We start from the raw sequence: 22,917 nt of genomic DNA on the forward strand, positions 1-22,917 counted from the left end.
TGGAAAAATCCACGGGTGGAACTCTCGATATTTTTCGCTGAGCTATATGCCTTGAAAGGCAGTCGCGGTTACTGACCTGGAAAAAAAAGTTTTTCCAATATAGCAAAGCGAAATGTATTTCTGTCCAACACCAGGGAGTAAATGGAGTTTCCCTGACGTGGCATAAGTGACAGTAAGGAAAATGGCAGAAAAGGCCATAATAAAAATCACTCGGATAAGTAAAAGGTGATTTTTTTTTTCTTTTTCAGAAACCCCCAGTGTTGGGTGACATGGACAATTTTAATTTCCATCGATTGTTATTTTGTGTTGAATTTCGTTTTATGAAGGATTGTCTGAAAGTTATAAATGAGTCGAGGGTTTTTTTTTTTTTTGGAAAGGACTATGTATTTTAATTGTAAATGTCTATGTATTTTTTGTAAACGACTGTGATTTTTTATTTTTTATTTTTTTTTTTGAGATTCTGCGAGGTGGTAAAGGTGATGTAACCGACCTCAGAATTTGCTGACGTGGACAATTTTGGGTTTCCACGAATCTATGTTTTGTTATTTGTAACTTTTTATTGGTGAGATGAGACGTTGTGAATGCTTATAAGAATTTTTTTTAATTTATATTTTTATGCGACTGATGTTTTCTCACATCAGAATTGTGCAGGGTTTTTCTTGTTCTTGGACATGAATTTTTTTTTCGCAGAATGGAGAACGCGTAAATTTTTGCCTTGTGGGGTTTATTGAGATGATGATTAATTTATAAGTAAGAACATGTTGTTAATTAATTAATAATGATAGTAATAATAATGATAAAATGTTAAAAAAGAGAAAGAAATAAGATTTAAGCAGTGTAGGAAAAAAAGAAGACACACTACTGGGTTGAATAAGGGGTCAACTAGTTCTTAAGTTTGGAAGAGTCAAAGGTTCAGTCGATATTTATTCTAATTTTCGAAATGGTTGTAGAATTTTTTTTTGTGTCGTTTTTTCGTGGGATTTTTCTCCGGATGCATAATTCGGCGGGAGACATAGGAAAATGCTCTCGTAATGTTATAAGAAAAATCTTTTATCTCGTATGAGGCATGTGCTTGTGAAAACATGTTATAGCGTGACAAGAGATATAGTGTTCTCTGCATGATCCTAAGATGCGAGATGGAGGCCATGGGGTCACAGAGAGTTGTTGACCTTCGAGGGAACAAGGATTCGCGCCTCATGGTATTATTTGTGGATGTAATTTTATTTATTTGAATTATGGTTTATTGATTAATGGTATGACAGTTCCTTTGTCAGTGGGATGAGATTAGGATTCCCTTAGAAAAAGTGGGTAGTAAAAAAGAAATGTATGTCTTCGTCATACATTTTTATAAATAATGAGGGAAGGAATGTTAGAGAATGGAGAGAGAGAGAGAGAGAGAGAGAGAGAGAGAGAGAGAGAGAGAGAGAGAGGAAGAGTGTGAGTTATAGTGTAGACACGTTGACCGGAAGTCAAGATCAGCTGATTTGATTGCGTGTGAGTCATGTAATCAGGTTAGCTGAATCAAGGAGATTTGGTTGCGACTTGGAGGAGAGCAGACGGCTTCGCCGTTGTCTCCTCCCCTTCGCTGAGGGTGGGGAACGAAAGCTGACGTGGCAGAAATAAGACCTACAACAAAGGCCAAATTCACTTTCCACCTTCTGCAAGACATCTGTGAAAGTGAAATAAACTATAGAACCAATTTCTTGTCTTGCTGTGAAATAAATCTTCGTCCCAAAAAAACAGGTATCAAGTCTCCCTCCCAGACAAGAATTTCTAGATGGACCAACAAAATGGCAGAAGGTATGTTCAAATGACATATCACACACATATTCACACTTAACAGTATATGAACATATGTAATAGAAAGACCACTAGACGATCAAACACAATGACATTAACTCTGATAAGATAATCAAACACTCAATCTTTTATAAATAGACATGTTTTAATATATCATCTCCATTCCAATTTCAACCAATATACAACAAACACTCATTTAATGATACGACAACATAACCCTTACTGTTGTTATTAGCCTTGATTCATGGAATATATATATATATATATATATATATATATATATATATATCACAAAAGTGAGTACACCCCTCACATTTCTTTAAATAGTTAAGTATATTTCTTCATGGGACAACACTGAAAAAAATGATTTCTTGACACAATGAAAAATAGTCTGTCTGGACATATATAACAGAGTTAATTTATTTTCTCCTCAAAATAACTCAAAATATAGCAATTAAAAGCTAAATCACTGGCAACGAAAAGTTGTCAATATTAACATACATGTCAACTCTCAATATTTTGTGTGGCCACCTTCATTATCCAAAACTGCCTTTACTCTCCTGGGCATGGAGTTTATCAGAGCTTTTCATGTAGCCACTGGAATGCTCTTTTACTCTTCAATTACGACGTCACGGAGCTGGCGGATATTTGAGACTTTGCACACCTTCACCTTCTGCTTGAAGATGTCCCAAAGATGTTCTATTGGGTTCAAGTCTGGTGACATGCTTGGCCAGTACATCACCTTTACCCTCAGCATGTTCAGTAAAGCAGTGGTTGTCTTGCGTGTGTATTTTGGGTCATTGTCATGCTGGAACACTGCACAGCGACCCAGTTTCTGGAGGGAGGGGATCATGCTCTGCTGCAGTATTTGACAGCATATGCTGGAGTTCATGTTTCCCTTAATCAAATGTAACTCTCCAATACCTGCATGACATTCCCACCACCATGCTTGACTGTAGGCAAGACACACTTATCTCTGTACTCCTCACCTGGTCGCCTCGACACATGCTTAAAGCGATCAGTAGTGATGGGACGGTTCCAAAATTTTTCCCGATTTCGATCCAATTACCAATTTTGTTCTAAATTTCCGATTCCGATTCGATTTCCGATTCGGATTCGGATTCTTTTATATTTTATAAATATTTAATTAGAGATTTGTTGGGGTTTTTTTTGTAAATTTTCAAATTCTCCCATATATTTTTTCTCCAATGTTTTCCTTGTAATTGATTAAAAATTGTTAGACAAGAAAATACTTATTTTGATTTAAAACAATGCCAGATTGTTTCAGTTCGTGGTTAGTGTACAATATGCTACTTGAAAGTTTTCATAAACAGTTGAAAATAGTCGACGATTGGTTGGCAAAATGAGAAAACGATGTAAAAACAAAATATTAACAATGCCCCCCCCCCATTGTTACGAACGAATTTCTAAATAACAATGGTAATATTAAGAAAACCATTTTTAACGTTGCTCGGAAAACTCGTACCCGGAAAACTCGTACCCAAAAACTCGTACCCGGAAAACTCGTTCATTTTGCTAGGTAGGAAAACTGGTCCATTATTGAATAAATATCGATAAAAACACATTTTATGACCGTTCTTGAAGGAGATATTGTTTTTAAAAGGTGAATACGCACTCCCATAATATTTTTAACAATTATAAACCATATATTTATTGTTAGTTTTAACACGTTTTGTGTTATTACGGAAAAAAGAGAAGAAAGAAAACACTTATGTATTATCAAAGAAAGCAGGTATTTTATTCTGAAAAATTAATTTAAACAATTCCTGCATTATTACGAAACAAAAAAAAATGAAAACACGTACTTATATATTTTTGGTACCGCACTGAAATAATAACGTTATTATTTCGAAAGCTATTCTAAACATGGAGAGAGGATGGTGTTAAGTAACTATTCTGTACTTCCACCTAACAATTTAACAAACAAAAATATCCTGAAACTTGAATTTAACCTGAAAAAAACTATTTAAAAATAGCGCCGTACCAAAAATATAAGAAGTGTTTTCGGTACTTATGTATTATTTGATAATATAAGACTTTTTGTTTGTTTGTTTGTCTTTTTGTTTGCTTGTTTGTTTGTTTAAAAGTCATTTGGGAAGCACTTCTTCAGTACTCAGATGGCGGCTATTGTAAGGGGGCGATAACTCCAATTTCTTCGTGGTCAAATAATGCGGCAAATAAGTAACAAACAAGATTTTTTTCGAACATAAAAAATATTTGAAAATCAAAACATTTTTTGTATAAAAATGTATCAATATATAATTATACAAACATTTATTTAAAAGTCTACATAAAAAAATATAATTTTACTAAAACAATTTTGTAATGAAAGCAACATTCGATTTTTATAGAGTAAAATAGCTTCTTTTTTTTTTTTGAACAAATAAATAATTTAAATGAAACATTTTTTTGTTCAATTAAAGAAACTTTGAAGGGTCAACAAAAATTAATAACTTAAATGTTTTTTTGATCGGAAAGCGCCATCTGGCGACAGTTTAGTGAAACGCACCAACAAAAGATCGTTGCCGCCCGCATATTGCAGAAGTGCCTTTTGCTGTTTCCTGAACACAAACAGTGTTAAAACTAAATTAATTATTTGAAATAAAATGTTTGTTTTATTTGATAAAAGTGTTTTTTTTTTGTTTTGTTTTTTTGCTTGTTTCGTGATAACACAAGGAGTGTTAAAAAGTAATTTTTTTAAAAAACATATGGTTTCGTTTTTCGTGTCTTCCGTTCGGTTTCGTTATATAATCAACCGTATCAACTTCCGGTAGCTTGATTTTTTTTCCTGAGCAGTGATCTTGGACATTACCTAAAAAACATATAAATTTATTTTCTTTTGGATGGGGGTCGTTTTAAAACTATATCTACCACAGTATTTTCTTTAATTTTCTATTTTTGGGCGATTATCGAGACTCCTAAGACATGATCCTCTGATATCGGACATTTTTAGTTAAAAAATAATAATCGATATTACTTGTTGTTTTTAACTAAATAAACTCTTTAAAATAAGTAGAACTACTAAAATTTTACAAAGCTAGGTAGAAAAAAACACTTAGAAAAATCAATTTTATTTTTTAAAGCCACTGTAAACAAGTAAAAACATTTGTTTAGATATTATGGGATGTGTATTCTCTTTTAAAAACAATACCTCCTTCAATAACGGTCATAAAATGTGTTTTCAATCGATATTTATTCAATAATGGATAAGTTTTTCTACTAGCAAAGATGGACGAGTTTTCCGGGGACGAGTTTTTCTAAATTCTTTTTAACATTGGTAGGGCGTGGACATCGTTAACTATTATGTGCCTTCCTTCTATTAATGAAGCTTAAATTTTAAAGCGTAGTTATTGAGAAAAATGCAGACAGACGAACGGAGAAGGGTGAATTTACAGGTCCATCCTCCTTTTGTCGGGAGACCAACATGAAAATTCATAATATAAGATTATACAGTGAATGGATATATGGTGTTGCTTAAGGAAACCGGTGATAAAAAATGTTATTATCAATGAAGATATTACTTTAGTAATGATAATAATAATAATAATAATAATAAGAAGAAGAAGAAGAAGAAGAAGAAGAATGTGGCAACTTTGAATGCATAAATTTAGTTAGATCACAAATGTGTATGCAATGTAAATATTTGTCAACAGAACTAAAATGATATTTTTAATTGGAAAGAAGGAAGAAACCAAAATAGGATTCCAAAAACTATACATACTGAAAAAAAATCAGTTTTTAGTTTGTCAGATTCAGAGGTAAATATTTATTGCTTTTTTTTTTTTTTTTTTTGTAGTTTAAAGGATTAAAACAATTAACAATGCCCTTTTTATTTTGCATTACAAGCTCCCATGTAAATATGGTAAGGGAACCTATTGTCAAATTTTCTTTTAAGGGAGGCTTATTGTCACCCAAATTCCAGTGAAGACTAATGGCCGCTGCCAACAAGAAATCAATGGTAAACAACTGTTGCGATAACGCAAATTCATCTACAAAGGTTATCGAGAGAAGCGGAGAGGACTGGAAATCTGGGGAGATTGTTGTCACTCAGATTTCAGATAACACCATAAGTTGTTCTCAAAGAGAAATCTTTAATGATAGCCTGTGTTATCACTCCTAGTGAGTAAATAATAATAATAAAATCGTTTGGGGCGTGAAGGTACAAACAGATAAACTCATCCAAGTAAGAAGACCAGACATCATAATAATTAACGAGAAGCAAGATACTGCCAAACTGTAGATTCTGCCGTCCCAACAGATTAAAGGATGAAGATCAAAGAGACGGGAAAAAAGAAACAAATCTGCAGAACTTGCAAAAGAATTGAAAGGAATATGGAACATGAAGAAATCAATATAATACCAATAATTGTAGGAGCACTAGGAACGGTCCCAAAGAGCATGAATAAAAAAATAGGAGAAATTGGAATTAAGGGGGAGACTGAGACGATACAAAAAATGGTAATGATAAAAACAGCTGAAATCTCTAAGAAAAACACTTAAATGTGGAAACTAACCCACATGAGCTACAAATGCTATAACTAGCCATGTAGAAAATGCAATACAAATTTTTTAAAAAGATAAAGAAACCCCGCATGGAACCAAGAAAATTGAAACTGAATTTTTTTTTTAATTAACTAGTGTTGGGACGATCAATTGGAATCGGAATCGGGAATCGGAAAAATCGGAAGATTTGTGGGTATCGGAATCAGAAAAATTGATACCTATTTTCCGATGCCAAAACAATTCTTTTAATTGCGTTTTTTATTTGATTTTGTTTAAACCAAAATCTTCCATTGCTGGTAATAATAACAAAAGAATAAATATTTATTGATTTTAAAATACGATTAAAGTTAAAATCGATAGATTATCCTCCACAAGTGTATTTTAACGTGTAGGAAAATATCTGTAGAGTTAACATAGGCTTTTACAAAAATGAGGGAAAATAACAATCGGAATCGGAATCGGTAATCGGTTTTCGGGGATGCTGAAAACGAATATCACAGTTAAATTTGCTTTATGATTTTCGATTCAAGCTGATGCATCAAGTCATATGGATATTCTATTTTATTTTTGAAATCACAACTTTATAATATATAAAAATCGATAGAATATTAACTCTGTAATAATATATACGAAATCTGCAAGAATTAAAATATCATATTTAAGCGTACTTTAGGACAAAAGAGCTACAATAATATCAGAGCGTTTTCATTTACACTGCACATTTACAGAATGCCAACATCAATATATTACATATGAAAGAGTCTGCTGTGAAATTTCCACAGACCCACTAGTCTACATAAAGATATCTACAGGGTGACCTAAAAAAACGGGCCCCAACTCTAATTAGGCCCTGTTTCTTAGTGTTTGGTCCGAATGAAATGAAACTTTGGCCATAACTAGTTTATTATATTCAAAACATCACATCAAAACACTAGGGTCTTTGGCCTTTTTTTCTCCGTTGACTGTAAAATGCTTAGAAAAACAATTGAATGTCCTCTGTTTTTTTTTTTGGGGGGGGGTACCCTGTATAAGAATCATACTAATGACCGGACATAGGTGATCATTTTATGTTAAATTTTTATGTGGAACTGCTATGAAATTAATTTTTTGTCGAAAGTACAATCAGACAAAAATTTAACTAATATCTCACATAATAATATAATATAAGATAATATTTAACATTTAAATTTTACTGTTCCATACCCAGATTGATCTCTCCATATAGAAAATGAATACATAAATAAATAAATCTTATTGGCCGGCTCTCTATCCAGTTTGATCTCCTGCTCACAAAAAATTAATAAATCTAATTCCAAGCTTAAGCTTTAGTGATAATATGTTTTGTTTGGGACGAATAAAATTAAAAATGAAATAAATTACCTAAAAAAGTAGAAATTAATTTTTAGAAAGGCTGATTTAGCAGAGGGCGTTAATCTATATAAAATAAAATCCCTTTCCCACCCCCTAAAAAAAATGAAAATAATAATAATTTCAATTACCTTTAGGATGAGTAGACCCAACAATATTCGAGCCATAATTTCTGCTTCTGGAACGCAGAAAGTTCACTTCTCTCGGGTTTTTTTTTCGTTTTTTTGTTGTTGTTGTTGTTTTTTTTTCACTTTCTTTTTTATATATTTATCTTGTTCCACGACTAAATCCAACTCTAAATGAATCGTTGCCCCTTTAGATCTCCGTTCTACTGAAAGTATGAAATGCTTATTCACCAGTCCATAAAGCATTTCTCAATTCGTGACCAGTGTAGCATGACTGGTGTCACACATAAAGAAATAGACAATAATATTTTTCTATTTTTGTAGAAGATATCAGGTTCCTAATGGCACAATTTTAACTTTTGTGGGGACTTTTTGGAGATTTGCAAACCTATACATTTTTTGAAAGGTTTTTGTCTCAGGAATCAGAAAATCAATGTTTGCATTTGCCCAGATGCGTATCTGGCGGCCGTAGGATGTACGTTTTGTAATATCTCGGCTTCTAAATAAGCTGGAACACTGATTTTAACTGCTAAACCTACATTTTCAGGGTCATAGAAGCCAACGGTGGTAGTTATAAAATTTTCCCAGATGTGTATATCGCGGTCATATTAGAATTTACAAAATGGCTGCCGTAAGATATATGTTTTGTAATATCTCGGCCTCTAAATAAGCTAGAACACTGATTGAAACTGCTAAACCTACATTTTCAGTGTCAAGGAAGTCAATAGTCCAAGTTATTATTTCATCTTTTTTACTCCCCCCCACCATTGAAACACATAATCCACCATATAAGTAAAACACTTTACAACCCTGGCAGTTAGTCAGATACTAAATCAGAGTTATTTTTATTGAAATGCCTTTTAACTGTAAACTTTGAATGTTTATGCAACCATCTTAAACATAATGAGATGCTTGATCATAGTTTATACATAATCATCATCATCAATATCATCATCAACATCACTTTCATACATCACAGCTTGAGAATCTTCATCGTTTTCGCACTGGCTGCTGCACTGACATATGTCAGTAGAGGCTAAGTCTTTAGACCTGCAGGAATATCTGCCAGAAGAACAGTCAAATATACATTTGCATGTGATTGGTCCTCAAGTCATGCATATCTGCGATGTATTTTGGCCAGAGTTGCTTATACTTGATGCAGTCTATGGCAAAGAACGGCTAGCTCAGTCCTTCTCCAGCTTGCAGATGGAGTTCCAGGTCAGCATTTCGAGTTGCTGCTACAAAGAACAGAATTGCTTCAACCCAATTAGGTATCTTATCATGGCCTTGAACATGGCATTCTGAGATTTCTGTTCCTTCCATTTTTTAAATGTTATGATGACCTCAGCAGTGGTTAAGACTTCCTGGAGGGTGCTGTTTGCTTGCTTCACGGATTCAGCCTTCATGTCTTTATCCTGAGAGCAGGCAGCTTCTACTCTTTCTGTTGCCGTCAGGCACACATCTTTCAGTTGTGGGTTGTCCTTGAAGAACACCTCCAGAGCAATTTCATTGAGTGCATTGTATGAGTAGATATGGGCATGGAAAGCTTGCTGGTAGTGTGTGCATTTCAGGATTTTCCTTGTCGTGGCAGGACCATCTCACCTGCTTTCACCCAGGCAACATCTATGCCTGAGTTCTCCATGAAGGCACCAAGCACTCTGAGGGCAGCCAGTATGATATGCAGTTCACCCAGTCTGGAAACAATGATTTGTTTCAAGTCAAGTCTGGCATCTAGGAGCTGCACTACCTTCTCACATAGAGCCATGTCAAAGGTGATGACTGTGGGGTGATCTTCCCCAACTGCCAACTTCCTCAGCTGATTTGCTTGTACGATCACAGTCAGTGGAGTTGACCACTCGTGTACCACCTCAGGGAATAGTGGCAAGACTCCAACCTGTGTCAAGGGAAGGCTTTCAGACAGCAGTGAGTTGTATCCTGCCCAGCCTGGAATTTTGCTGCAGGTTTATCGAGGTTTCATTCTGGATAAAGCAGATGCAACAACCCATCCAAGCTGTGTCAGCTGATAGGATCCTGAGATCCCCTGGCCGATTGGCAAACTGTTCTGACCTCTTGGTAGCCTGTGATTTTGGCTTGTTACAGTGAAGCATGTCTACATGGTAGGGTGTGACCGATATATGCTTTGCATCACCTATAATCCAAGGTTCTACAAAAGGTTCTTTAGAAGATTCAACTTTCTGGTACACTGCCATGATAGTTCCGTGGGTGGTTCCCTTTCCATCAGGAGGATCATCTGCAAAATCTGTGTTATCTACTGTGAAAAACACAAAGGTCCTCTTCTTCAGGAATAGTGGTACATAGAGGTCTTGGTATGCTCTGGTGTTTTCTACAACAGCATTTGCCAGAGCAGTTTCCATGAGAAGGACATGGTGATGTGAAATAGCATAGCCATGAACATTGAGAAGATCCAACAGCTTTTTGTTGCGTGTCATGGTGTACAGTCAGTGCCAGTCCGAGAAGCTAAGGGTTCCCTTGTGTACGGGGTAACTTGAATGCTGATTCATTGCTTGGCTTGTACCTTACCTGTTTACTGGCTCACCGTCAGTGTTGCCCGGTCAACATCTTTGGTTCTCTTTACAGTTTCCAACTTTTGAGCAGGCCCAACCATTATCCAATGGATTAGAGTGTATAATTCAGCTGGAACATCGTCATTGTCACTAGATACCCGCATGACATTCCTTTCCTTGGGCTCTTTGAACGTTGCAATGCTTTTCCTTATCACCTGTGCTGCTTTGTAGATTGTTTTCATGCTGTTCTCCTCCTCCTGCTTACCAGTTGCCATTGAGGTATTAACCATGTCTTCTTCACATGCATCTGTGGAGTAGAGGACAGTTGGCTTCCTTATGTTTGGTCAAACAGACTTCAGGTGCGGCAAAAAAGTAAGGATCCTTTCTTTCAGCCATTTTCTACTGAATACAGGTACATGACTTTCAAAAACTTCTGAACCAAGCATATTAACATAAGTCGTTTCAATATCATCCATCCCAAGGTATGTTTTTTGTTTCTACATCAATAAGATTTATCAGCTCAAGCAGACTCGCCTTTTGTAGAAACGGTTCTTCGGCAGTTTTGCTAGTGTTAGTATCTCAAAAAGCGTGGAACACATTTTTGGTCCAGCAAGCTTTGTGGTATAGGACATCAATTGCATGTGCATCACCTGGTGATATGCAGGTGTTCAGCCTAGTCTTAAGTGCAGGATTATGGGACTTTTCCACAGCATCTTTGAGATTTTTACTTGCATTCTCAGTCCTGATCTGGTACAGTTGTTGGCCGTTGTCTTGTTAGCAGAAGAAGCACTCTTTCTTATCCAGTGGACTTGTATGTGATCGTGTGAATGGCAATGCAGAACCAGATGTAGAGGGGCCTGGAACAGCCTCTTCTGTGCTTCCTCTTTTATGGTCAGGCTTTTCGGCTGTGTAGTGTCCTGTAGCTAAAGCGTGTGCATTGCGATCTCTTGCACGTTGTATTTCAACTTTGTTAGTTGCAATCGAATGACATGAGCGATGTCAGACCGCCCTCTCTTCACACATTGTTTCTGGTGTGCAGTTCTGCAGTCGCCTTTAGACTTGGACATAGTCTCCATCATTCAAACTAGCCCTCTCTAGAATTACCTGCAGTATGAGCCGACAGGACTCTAATCGAGGATGTTGCACCAAGACGCCTTTCTTTTTATCATCAGACTGGCAAAGAATGCACTGCTTCCAGTTAATGGACCCCTTGATTTGAAACGCTTACTCTCTGCTTTGCGACTCATCACTCATGCTTAACCTACAAACACAGACAGAAGTACAGTAATGTTAGAATAGCAATACAAAACCTACAAGTTCTCAAAGTATCAGAGGTAAATTAACAATTTGAATTAGTGATATAAAAGAAAGATGTTTTTAGGAACAGCTGAAGTATGAATTTATAAACGATACATATTTTTTATTACAAAGATATTGCAATAAAACAACACTACATCAGTTTGAATCCAGTTATGCATCTAAAGTTTAATGTTAAAATGCTGTTGCTTTATAACTACCACCATTGACTTCTATGACCCTGAAAATGTTGATTTAGCAGTTAAAATCAGTGTTCCAGCTTATTTAGAAGCCGAGATATTACAAAACGTACATTTTAAGGCAGCCATTTTGTAAATCCAATATGGCCGCCATATACACATCTGGACAAATGCAAACATTGATTTTCTGATTCCTGAGACAAAAACATTTCCAAAAATGTATAGGTTTGCAAATCTCCAAAAAGTTCCCACAAAATTACATTAGGAACTTGACTAAGAACTCCACCAAAAGAAAACCAGCCCTCTTCCTCCTCCCAAAATAAAGACATGCAATGTAAGTGGTAGTTAAAAACGTTGTATTACTTATTTAAGATAAAATTAATTCTTGCCATTATTTGACAGATACAAATCATTTCTTTTATATTTCTGTTTTTACATATACTCATACAGGTAGCTATCCACCATTTCGCAATGCATTTAACAGTGGTGTTTATTCTTAATTTTGTACAGTATATCACAAACTATAGTAATAACTTAATGTATGTTTAGGCAAAGCTCATAATGTGATGCAATCGACGTTCTCCACATCTAAAAGTGTTATAGTTTTTTTTAAAGTTGGGGGAAAAAATATTACAAAAAAAAAACAAGAGGAAATAAGTTTATCAGCAGAAAAAAAAGTATAGTTATTATTGTCATTCTTCGAACTACTGTTCTTATCTTGAGTGTTATTTACACAACGTTTCAATCGATGTAACTTCCGACCTTCTGTAGGTGAATTTTTCTGCTGAACTTGGGAATCTTTCTATTGAACCCGGGAATCTGTAGGGAAATTTGAACAAAACCCTTTATTTAATTCATGAGGGTAGCATGCTCTCGTTCTCTCAGCCGAATGCAAATAATACTGAAGATAAGAACAGTAATCTGAAGAATCCAAATAATCAATATATATATATAATTTTTAATTTTATATAATGTTTGATTTATATATATATATATATATATATTATAATAAACTTAAAAATATTGCTGCATATTACCTATCAATATTACAACCTTGTATAACCCCCCCCCCCCAAATTATAAGCGATTTCATAGCTGCCTTTTTGCCGTTTAGGTTCCACCTGTCAAAAATACGACTCCACAGATAATAGACACCCCACAAACCGTTAAAATAAATTACCACGCAGCAACAATACACCCCAATTTAACCCTAAAACATATACCCCTTAAACTCAACACTATGTTAAAGCCCATATACAACAAGCTTCTCCTTTATTTATTTAGAATTCAATAAAGCTTCCACCAATATTCTATAATTCCTCTTAATCTTTTTCATCCCTACTGAACCCTACACTAGACGCCGCATCTTCCCCATGCTACCTAGCACCTTTCCTACTCTTCTGATGAGAAGCATTAGGCTTCGAAATGCCCTGGCATAAAAAGTCCCTTCTATCCCCCAAATTTTGCTTGTATTCCATTATTCAATAAATGATCCATTCTATATCCACCAATATATAGTTTTGTGACTTCATTTCATACTCGTGTTGTCCTATTGTATAAGCTCCAATAATAATTGTTGAGCTTGGCATTATCCGAATAAGTCTCCTCTTGTGGAATTGGACTCTCTCTTTTCCTCTTACGCATTAAGCTATATATATATATATATATATATATATATATATATATATATATGTTATGAGAAAAATAAAAAAAAACGAATGAAATTATTAAAAAATCACCGTTTCGTCCTTATTTCAGAGGACATCTTCAGGATAATTGAAATAAAAAATAAAAATGTAAGAAAAGAAAAAGTCATAGATCGTGCGAAAAAGACAGTTCTTGAATCCTAACCATGTCGGGAAGGACAAACATGTGTGCGTGTCCTTCCCGACATGGGTAGGATCCAAGAACTGTCTTTTTCGCACGATCTATGACTTTTTCTTTTCTTACATTTTTATTTTTTATTTCAATTATCCTGAAGATGTCCTCTGAAATAAGGACGAAACGGTGATTTTTTAATAATTTCATTCGGTTTTTTCTATTTTTCTCATAACATAACGTCAACCACAGCTGGTATTTTTTCATTCCTTATATATATATATATATATATATATATATATATATATATATATATATATATAGTCTTTGAAGTTTTTAACATTTGAAACCATACAAAAATTTACTTTTTATCATTCGTTTAAAAAAAAAAAAATCTAGTCAGTAAGTCATTTAATCACCTGCAATCACTGCATCAACTCTCTCGAATTTACTATAATACCAATTTTATTTTTCAAGGGATCATCAGTTGTTTACCATGAAACACTGTTTCGGGGATTTAATATATATTTATATATATATATATATATATATATATATATATTTATATATATATATATATATATATATATATATATATATATATATGGATAGATAGATAGATAGATAGGTATTGTTTTTGTTTTTTTTAATATAATTATCCACTGACACGTGTTGCAGCATCTACGACTCATCAGAGTGGCTGAATCTAGCGAGATTTAAATTCGGGAGCCCATGGTAAGAAGCATAAACCTCTTCCACTAGGCCATCTCGCACGACTGTTGAATATATCGCAATTTACATTGATGCTATTTTTTTTTGTTTTCATTTGTTTTGTTTTGTTTTTTTTTGTTTTTATTTTTGCGATACTTTTTGAATGAATTCAATTATTTATACGAAAGTGCATTTTTACCTAAATGAGAGTTGGGAATAATTTTCTCTTTGAGCAATTTGGTGCGAAATATGCCGCTCCCCATTTGGGGGCACCAAATTGGTCGAAGGGAAAATTATTCCCAACTCGCATTTAGGTAAAAATGCACTTTCATTAAAATAATATTCATTCAAAAAGTACCTCAAAACAAAAACAAATACTTATACATAAATTGCGATCAATTCAACAGTCATGTAAGATAGCCTGGTGGTAGAGGTTTATGCTTCTTACCATGGGGTCCCGATTTCGAATCTCACTAGATGATTTGATGAGTCATAGACGAGGAAACACGTGTCAGTGGATAATTATATTTTGAAAATAATATATGCCGCTCTCTATTTGGGGGTACCAAATTAGGAAAATTATTCTTAACTCGCATTTAGGTAAAAATGCAATTTTGTAGAAATAATTGAATTCATTCCAAAAGTATCGTAAAACAAATAAATAGTATATATATATATATATATATATATATATATATAGTACTGATTTCAAAGTTTTTTTTTTAATGACTTTGGTGCCATCAGCTAGAATCAAAACTAAAACATTTAGCACTCCAACCACATTCCCGACCATTTAAGCTAACCAGACAAGATTTTAAATTAAACCACTTTAAGGTACCTTTGAATTTACGCATGCGTAAAACTAATACAAATATATCGGCAAGTTGAAATGAACATTTTGCATTTCAACTTGCCATCATATTTGTGTACACATTATTGATCCATACAAAGATTTAACTTTTTATAAATCATCTTTGGTCTATGACTACTATTTCCTGTTTTTTCAGTGTTATATGACGAGTAGTTTAAAAGATTATCGTTTAAGTACAGACACACATACATACATCTTCTGTTTTATTTATATAGATTTTAAAATGTATTTATTATATTAGAGATATTCTAACGAGACACATTGAAATTTCACAGTTATATACTTCATCTGCTATATATTGGTGCTGTGAATTATGTGGACGTCCGGCGCGAATGCAGACCCCATGACAGTTTCATACTACCTTTCCTTAAACAGAAAAAAAAAAAAAAATTATCTCAATACTCTGGTTTACATAGTTTCAGAATATATCAAGTAATGGTTATCTATTGCCAAAACACTTGGATGAGTTTTTGGCATATTTACAACCAATTGTTTTTTTTTTTTCATGTTATCTTTTAAGCCCACCCCTATACAATAATGTGATTTTTTTTTCTTTAAAATTCAAATATTTTAACACAATAACAAACTCACATGACGTAAAAGTAGAAAATCTTTGTAAAAAGTAAATAAAATAAATAGAAACAAACAGAAGTACTTATTAGTGATGGGACGATTCTGCTATTCGTATTTGTCCCGATTCCAATACAATTACCGATTCTTTTCTGAATTCTCGATTTCCATATAATTGTCGATTCTGGTTCCAATAACAAAAGCGCCCAAAAGAACACAACCACAGCATAAAAATACTATAGAGCCTCTATCGAAAGAGTTCATTAAATGGCGTTGATTTAAGTTTGTTTTCCAATATTTGAAGTTTTACTTATCACAAAAATGTTCATACAAAAACATTAAGTAAAGTTATTTTTTAAAAATCAACTAAAATTTATTTTTGTCGGTTTTCTTTTTTTTCTTTTCTTTTCTGTTTTTATAATTTTGTGGTGGAACAAAATTTACAAAAAACGAATATGTTCATTTTTTGTATCTTACTAATAATTTGCATTAAAAAAATGCACATTAAGAGGATAAATCAATTTTCTTTTATGTGATAGGAAGTTATACATTTTTAACAATGTTATAAATGTCTTTCCGACAAATCTACCACCGGAAAATGTGATCCCAAATAATTTTACCCCAATAAATTTAAGCCAACAAATAAGTTTGTTTTTAATCCTGGGTGTGTATTTTTTTTTTTTAGGGGTGGAGAGTGGATATTTTTATACGAACGTTTATTGATCTATCACTGAATAGATGTATTATTGACTAACAATTTATTGAATTTTTTCGGCTATCTTATGGAAAATACATTCTCTGAACTTAAAAAGAACTTTATATATATATATAAATATATATATATATATATATATATATATATATATATATATTTATATATATACATACATATATATATATATATATATATATATATATATATATATATATATATATATAGTGGAGATGGTAATTAATAAAAACCGAAGAAAGTGCTCAATACTGTTGTAGAGCAAATGTACGTTTTACTTTTTATTAGCGTATCTTTCTGTTAAGTGACATTATTGTTTCGGCTACACTGCCAATTTTTTTTTTGCCGTCTGTAGCGTCCTCAGACTTTTACAGAAATGTTCTGTAAAAGTCTGAGGACGCTACAGACGGCCAAAAAAACGGCAGTGTAGCCGAAACAATAATGTAACTTAACAGAAAGATACGGTAATAAAAAATAAATCGTATATATATATATATATATATATATATATATATATATATATATATATATATAATTATTTAAATATTTAAATAATTTTGTCAGCCCCTTCAAGAAACTCGTTTCTTACCATTGACCACTTTCAGTTGAATTAAAGTCGGTCAATTTAGCTCTAATGCGCAGATTATCATATAATGATTAGATCACTTTGACAGACGTTAAAAAGCATTTAAAAAATGAATGTTTAAATTCAACAGCATTTCTCGCGGTTAACGGTAACCGAATGGATTTGATCCTTGCTAATGAAGCCAGGGATGACTTCTGTTGCCGGGTTCGGATCTATCAACTGGTGTTAATTGTGACACCCTGCACTTATGATTCCTGAAAGGATGAAACACTAGCGTCTGTACTACTTCATAATTATTATAGTAAATAATTATATATATATATATATATATATAACTACTCCATTTACTCACATAATATTAATATACGAAAGTATAAATTCATGCGTAAACTTTAAGTATTTACTTCAAAAGTACTCAATACGTATGTAGAGCTAGTTAGTAATTTATAAAATATATATGCCGATTACGCTACACCGAATATTCCGCGTTGCATCCACTCTAGGATTCTTCAGGCTGAAGGATCCTAGAGTGGATGAAACGCGGAATATTCAGTGTAGCTTAATCGCCATATATATTTTATAAATTACTATATATATATATATATAATTGGAGAATTACCTTCTTTTCTCAGAAATATAATTTTAAATATTTTCTGCGAACATTTTATAATGTTCCAATTAACTTAAACATCCTCATTTGCACTCACTGATCATTTTCAACCAACCATGCAGAGAAACCATGCTTGTCGGCAGAAGCAGTCATGTGACCAACACGTCATGAGCATGTGAGCTTTCAATTTCCGTTTTGTCTCTATCACAATCGAGGAAACACAAACATAAAACTCGACTTTTCACAAATAAGCAAAAATATCAGATTTTTTTTACTTCGAGTCAAACTTAATATAAGCATAATTAATATACATCTAATTAATTTTAGTCATTTGTTTGTTTATTGACAGCGCTCCCATAACTTCAACACTCTTTCATAAAGAGACCGCTTTTCCAATTCGGCTAGAGATTTTAATCTTGGTCCCCCAAAATCAACAGAGATTAGATCATTCAGGTCCCTGTTGATTTTGTGGTGGGAGTTTAGTTTTGTGCAGTTCTAGGAGGGCCACCCTCCCAGGCCTTGCCTTCTATTTTTGAGAAGGGGTTAGTTTATTGCTAATCGCCTAAGGCGCCCTCACCGGGGAATGCTGGTGGGGCTTCCCAGGCACTTTTTGCAGGTCAGAGTGCCCTTCCTCGGGGGCGCTGACTTTTCAATCCCACTTTCCGGCCCTGGTATCTAATTTCTTGCAGTGGGAGAGAACTAATTACCTTCCAACTCGGCTAGGGAGCAGGAAGCCTCCTGAGATGCGACTTTGACGCTCCCAGTCAAGTCAACCAAGCCTAGAAGTAAAAGTGTCTCAGCAGTAGTAGCAGCAATAATTCAAACAGTCCTTTTCAGGGCTAACTACAACAACTTACTATTTACAACTAAAACAGCCCTTTCCACAAACTACTATCATAAACTACTTGTATGCAAACTACTACTGCCTGCCTTCTGAGATTACCTTCTACAACCAGTGAACTCTAGCTCACTCTACCGCCTCCTGCCCACTGCAAGCCCCAGCAACTACTACAGCTTTCAGCACGTCCTGCAGTCTCCAACTTCCTGTGGCTACCAGGTTCCAGTGCCTACTGATGTCCAGCTACCTGTTCCAGTACCCACTGACGTCTGGCTATTTGTTCCAGTATCCACTAACATCTAATTGCCCTGTTTCAGAACCCACTGACATCCAGCTACCCTTTCCAGTATTCGCTGACGTGTAGCTATCTGTTCCAGTTTCCACTGACGTCCAGATGCCTGAAAAGGGTTGATATGCCGTAAAACAAAAACAAACAATTCATCTCTTCTTTCCATCCCATTCCTAGCTACTCGTTCTAGAGCCCACTGACGTCCAGCTACCTGTTTTTGTGCCCACTGACGTCCAGCTGCCTGTTTTTGTGCCCACTGACGTCCAGTTACCTGTTTTTGTGCCCACTGACGTCCAGCTACCTGTTTTTGTGCCCACTGACGTCCAGTTACCTGTTTTTGTGCCCACTGACGTCCAGCTACCTGTTTTTGTGCCCACTGACGTCCAGCTACCTGTTTTTGTGCCCACTGACGTCCAGCTACCTGTTTTTGTGCCCACTGACGTCCAGCTACCTGTTTTTGTGCCCACTGACATTCAGTTACCTGTTTTTGTGCCCACTGACGTCCAGCTACCTGTTTTTGTACCCACTGACGTTCAGTTACCTGTTTTTGTGCCCACTGATATTCAGTTACCTGTTTTTGTGCCCACTGACGTTCAGTTATCTGTTTTTGTGCCCATTGACATTCAGTTACCTGTTTTTGTGCCCACTGACGTCCAGCTACCTGTTTTTGTGCCCACTGACGTTCAGTTACCTGTTTTTGTGCCCACTGACGTTCAGTTACCAGTTTCCAGCGACTGATCCCCATCTCATTTAAAAGAATCCTGAACGTACAATCGATAGGTACCGTCACTCCTCTTTACCATTTACAACAGGGCTTCTCAACCGGGGTCCACATGGACCCTAGGGGTCAATGGAATATTTCTGAGGGTCCACAGGCAAAACATAACACAACTTATCATTATTATTATAGTTGTTGTAGAATACTTTATTTGCATTAAATTAGTTTTCATTTAAAAATAAAGCTTAATTATATAATATTTCTTTGATTATTAAAACCTCAAAATTTATATGAGTGAAAAATAGAAGATTGTCTTATGACCAATAGTTACGAAGGGGTCCACCAAGATAAAAAGAAAGGAAAAGGGGCCCATGAGTAAAAAAAGGTTGAGAACCACTAATTTACAACATGCGCGCTGAGGAGATTTGTCACCTCTTCTTTCTTATCCCATTCCTTTTTTTTAATTTCTTTTCTCTATCTATTCTTTTTTCTTTTATCTTTTTAATGATCCCCATTATTTCTTAGTGAACAATATTATATTTTGAACTATTATTTACATATATATTTTTTATATTTTCCTATTCACGTATGCTTATTCCATTTTTTATAGATATTGTTCTTTTCTGATCTTTATATTTGACTATTTTTATATTTATTCTTAATATATGCATCTTTTGTTTCTAATCTAAATCTTTTGAAGCAAATTTTTATTTATAATTTATATTGTGTATAATTGTGGCCCTTCTCTTCTTCTGATGAGAAGCATTTAGCTTGGAAATTCCAAGGCCTAAAGAGAGTTTTCCTTCCTTTTTACCTTTTTATTTGTTTATTGCACTCATAAAATATATTTATTTGTAACTTTTATTCCTTATCAATATATATATATATATATATATATATATATATATTCGCTATTAGTTTCTTCGGTTTTCTTATGGGATAATCATCTTTAGTTAACTATTACGAGTGATTATATTCATGCAGATATTCTACATGATTTATACTTGCATAATATTTGAGTAAAAAGTTTATAGTAAACACAAAATTGTTTCCATATATACTTATGTATACGTATATATTTTTGTTTAAAAAATTTTGCCTACCAAACTCCTCCTAGAGTTTTTGGTCTACAGATATAAAACTTCATATATAAGGTATTTGAATCCATGCGAAACTGTATATTTGGGTTTTAGCCCGGAAAAATCGGTGCAAAAGTGTGAAAAGTAAAACAAATGGAATTTGCCAGGTGAAGGTCGAACGCCGCCATTACGAACGCATAGCGTAGTAGCTATTGGTTCATGTTTTAATTTTTAGCCTCGCAATAACTATGTCTTCATGGCCCAGTCATTGGTGGCAGAGGCAAAAATAAGTCGTAAGTTGAAGGTTTTGGTTTCGATTATCGGTGGTGGCGCACGAGTCTTCATTTTTTAAAACTTTTTAAATCATTACTATATATTGCGTCCAATATAATCTATAATATAAATCTAACTTGTTTGTTTAAATGTATGTATATATGTGTGTATGTTTGTCTGCCTAAAACTTTCGACAGGCAACAGATTTTCACGGGATCGGTATCGTTGTGAAGCCGACACTTCGGACGACAAATACGGAAAAATTGGTTAAAAACATTAATCACTTCACCCTCAATTGGGCGTTTTCGCTTTTTGTTTTCGAAAGCCATTCTCTTTTTTCTATTGACTAGACTTAATTTAAACCTGCATCACTTCCGGTTTGCCGATGGGTGTAACAGCAAAGGCGCCACATTTTTTTTCATGTTCTTTTCCTCCTTCGCAGTATGGGTTCGAGCCTGCCTGCCTACAACCACTTCTTTTTTTTTTTTTTGCTCAGCATACACCTCCAAACACCCGGGCAACGCCAGGCTGAAATGCTAGTATATATATATAAACGAAACTGTGTGTGTGCGTGTGTGGAAGAGAGAATTCACTATGGACTCGAAAACGGCTGGGGCGATTTTTATGAAATGTAACACGTACTTTGTGTGTCTGGCAGTGTCCTTAGATAGTTTTTGTATTGGAATATCTTCAATAAATATCGATAATCAATAATCGAAATAAGCCAATGAAAGAAGGGACAAGCGATTTTGACTAAAGTTAACACCTAACATGGCCTAAAATCACAAATGCATTTGAAAGGTTTTGTTAGGTCCAACATATAACATCAATAGTAGGTTCTTTGATATGACAGGGGCGCGTTCGAAACGAATGTTTCTGTTTATAGCTCAATTTCTCACTGATATTTGACTTTTTCATTTTAAACTTAAATGCACGCCACCATCACCGCACGAGCAGTAAGGTCAGGTATATAAAATCAACAGTAGATTCTTTAATATGACAAGAAATGAATGTTTCTGTTTAGAGCACAATTGAAGCATGATACTTGACTTTTGCATATTAAACTTTAATGCAAGCCATTATAAACAGTGTATAACGATATAATTCTCGCTACAAACAAGACGACATGATTCCATTTCCGTTTGATAAAAACCGTTTTCTTTTTATCTTTTTTTTTTTTTTGTAGCCCATCTACTAGTTAGCGAGTTGTGTACAAATCCCAAGAGCAATAGCGTTACGTGCAAGAGAAATGTCTAGGGGTAGACACACAACATATATTGAAAAAAAAAAAAACCTAAAAGAAGGAGTTTAAGAGAAAACATGGGAATTTATTGAACAGATAAACAAATGGAAACAAATATTTGCAAAAAAGTGTAAGGGAGGTAACTCAAGTTCTTTGTTACTAGCTTTTGTCACGGAATAATAATAGAATTTGAGAAACTAGAATATATTTTTACTTGGGCCAGAATATAAGATCAGAAATTTACCAAATGTACGTTTATTTTGTAAGGGACTTTAATATGGGCCTGTTGCAGGAAATTCCTTACGACTGGATTTTATCTCGGGAAATTGGCCAGAGTCATAAATAGTTGAAAGGTCGTCCTAATCTAGCGTTCCTTCTCAGAACTGATTAACTGAAGTTATGACGCTATGAGAGTTCATTTATAGTCATGTGGAGTGGAACCTTCTAGAAATTCAAAAAAAAAAAAAAAAAATGGAACGCCTCGACTTTGGAACCTTCTAGAACTCTCAAAAAAGAACACTTTTCTGTTCTATTTTAAGATCTCTCCAGAGACGCTTAAAAATAATATTATTTTTATTTTCTAATTACTGTAATGTTATGTATTTTAATAGTAAAAGTTTTATATTATTATATATTATATATGTTTAATTTTTTATAATATGTTTTATATTATGATATATTATAATACTAATTTTATATCATTATTTATATTTATATTTATTATTATATTAATTTTATACTAG

The 22,917-nt window shown here is 34.1% G+C and overlaps 1 protein-coding gene across 1 annotated transcript in view; it reads right to left on the reverse strand.

The window, feature by feature from the left end:
- The window catches only part of LOC145266451 (uncharacterized), a 64,057-nt gene extending 55,991 nt beyond the window's left edge, over positions 1 to 8,066 (reverse strand). The window contains exon 1 of the mRNA XM_080122126.1: positions 7,824 to 8,066. Coding sequence (XP_079978252.1) covers positions 7,824 to 7,859 — 36 coding nt within the window. The 5' untranslated portion in view covers positions 7,860 to 8,066. The remainder of the gene's footprint in view (positions 1 to 7,823) is intronic.
- Between the last annotated feature and the right edge of the window lie 14,851 nt (positions 8,067 to 22,917).

Source organism: Euprymna scolopes, chromosome 41, assembly GCF_053919585.1.
Source record: "Euprymna scolopes isolate OS-2025 chromosome 41, ASM5391958v1, whole genome shotgun sequence".
NCBI classification, from domain to species: domain Eukaryota; kingdom Metazoa; phylum Mollusca; class Cephalopoda; order Sepiida; family Sepiolidae; genus Euprymna; species Euprymna scolopes.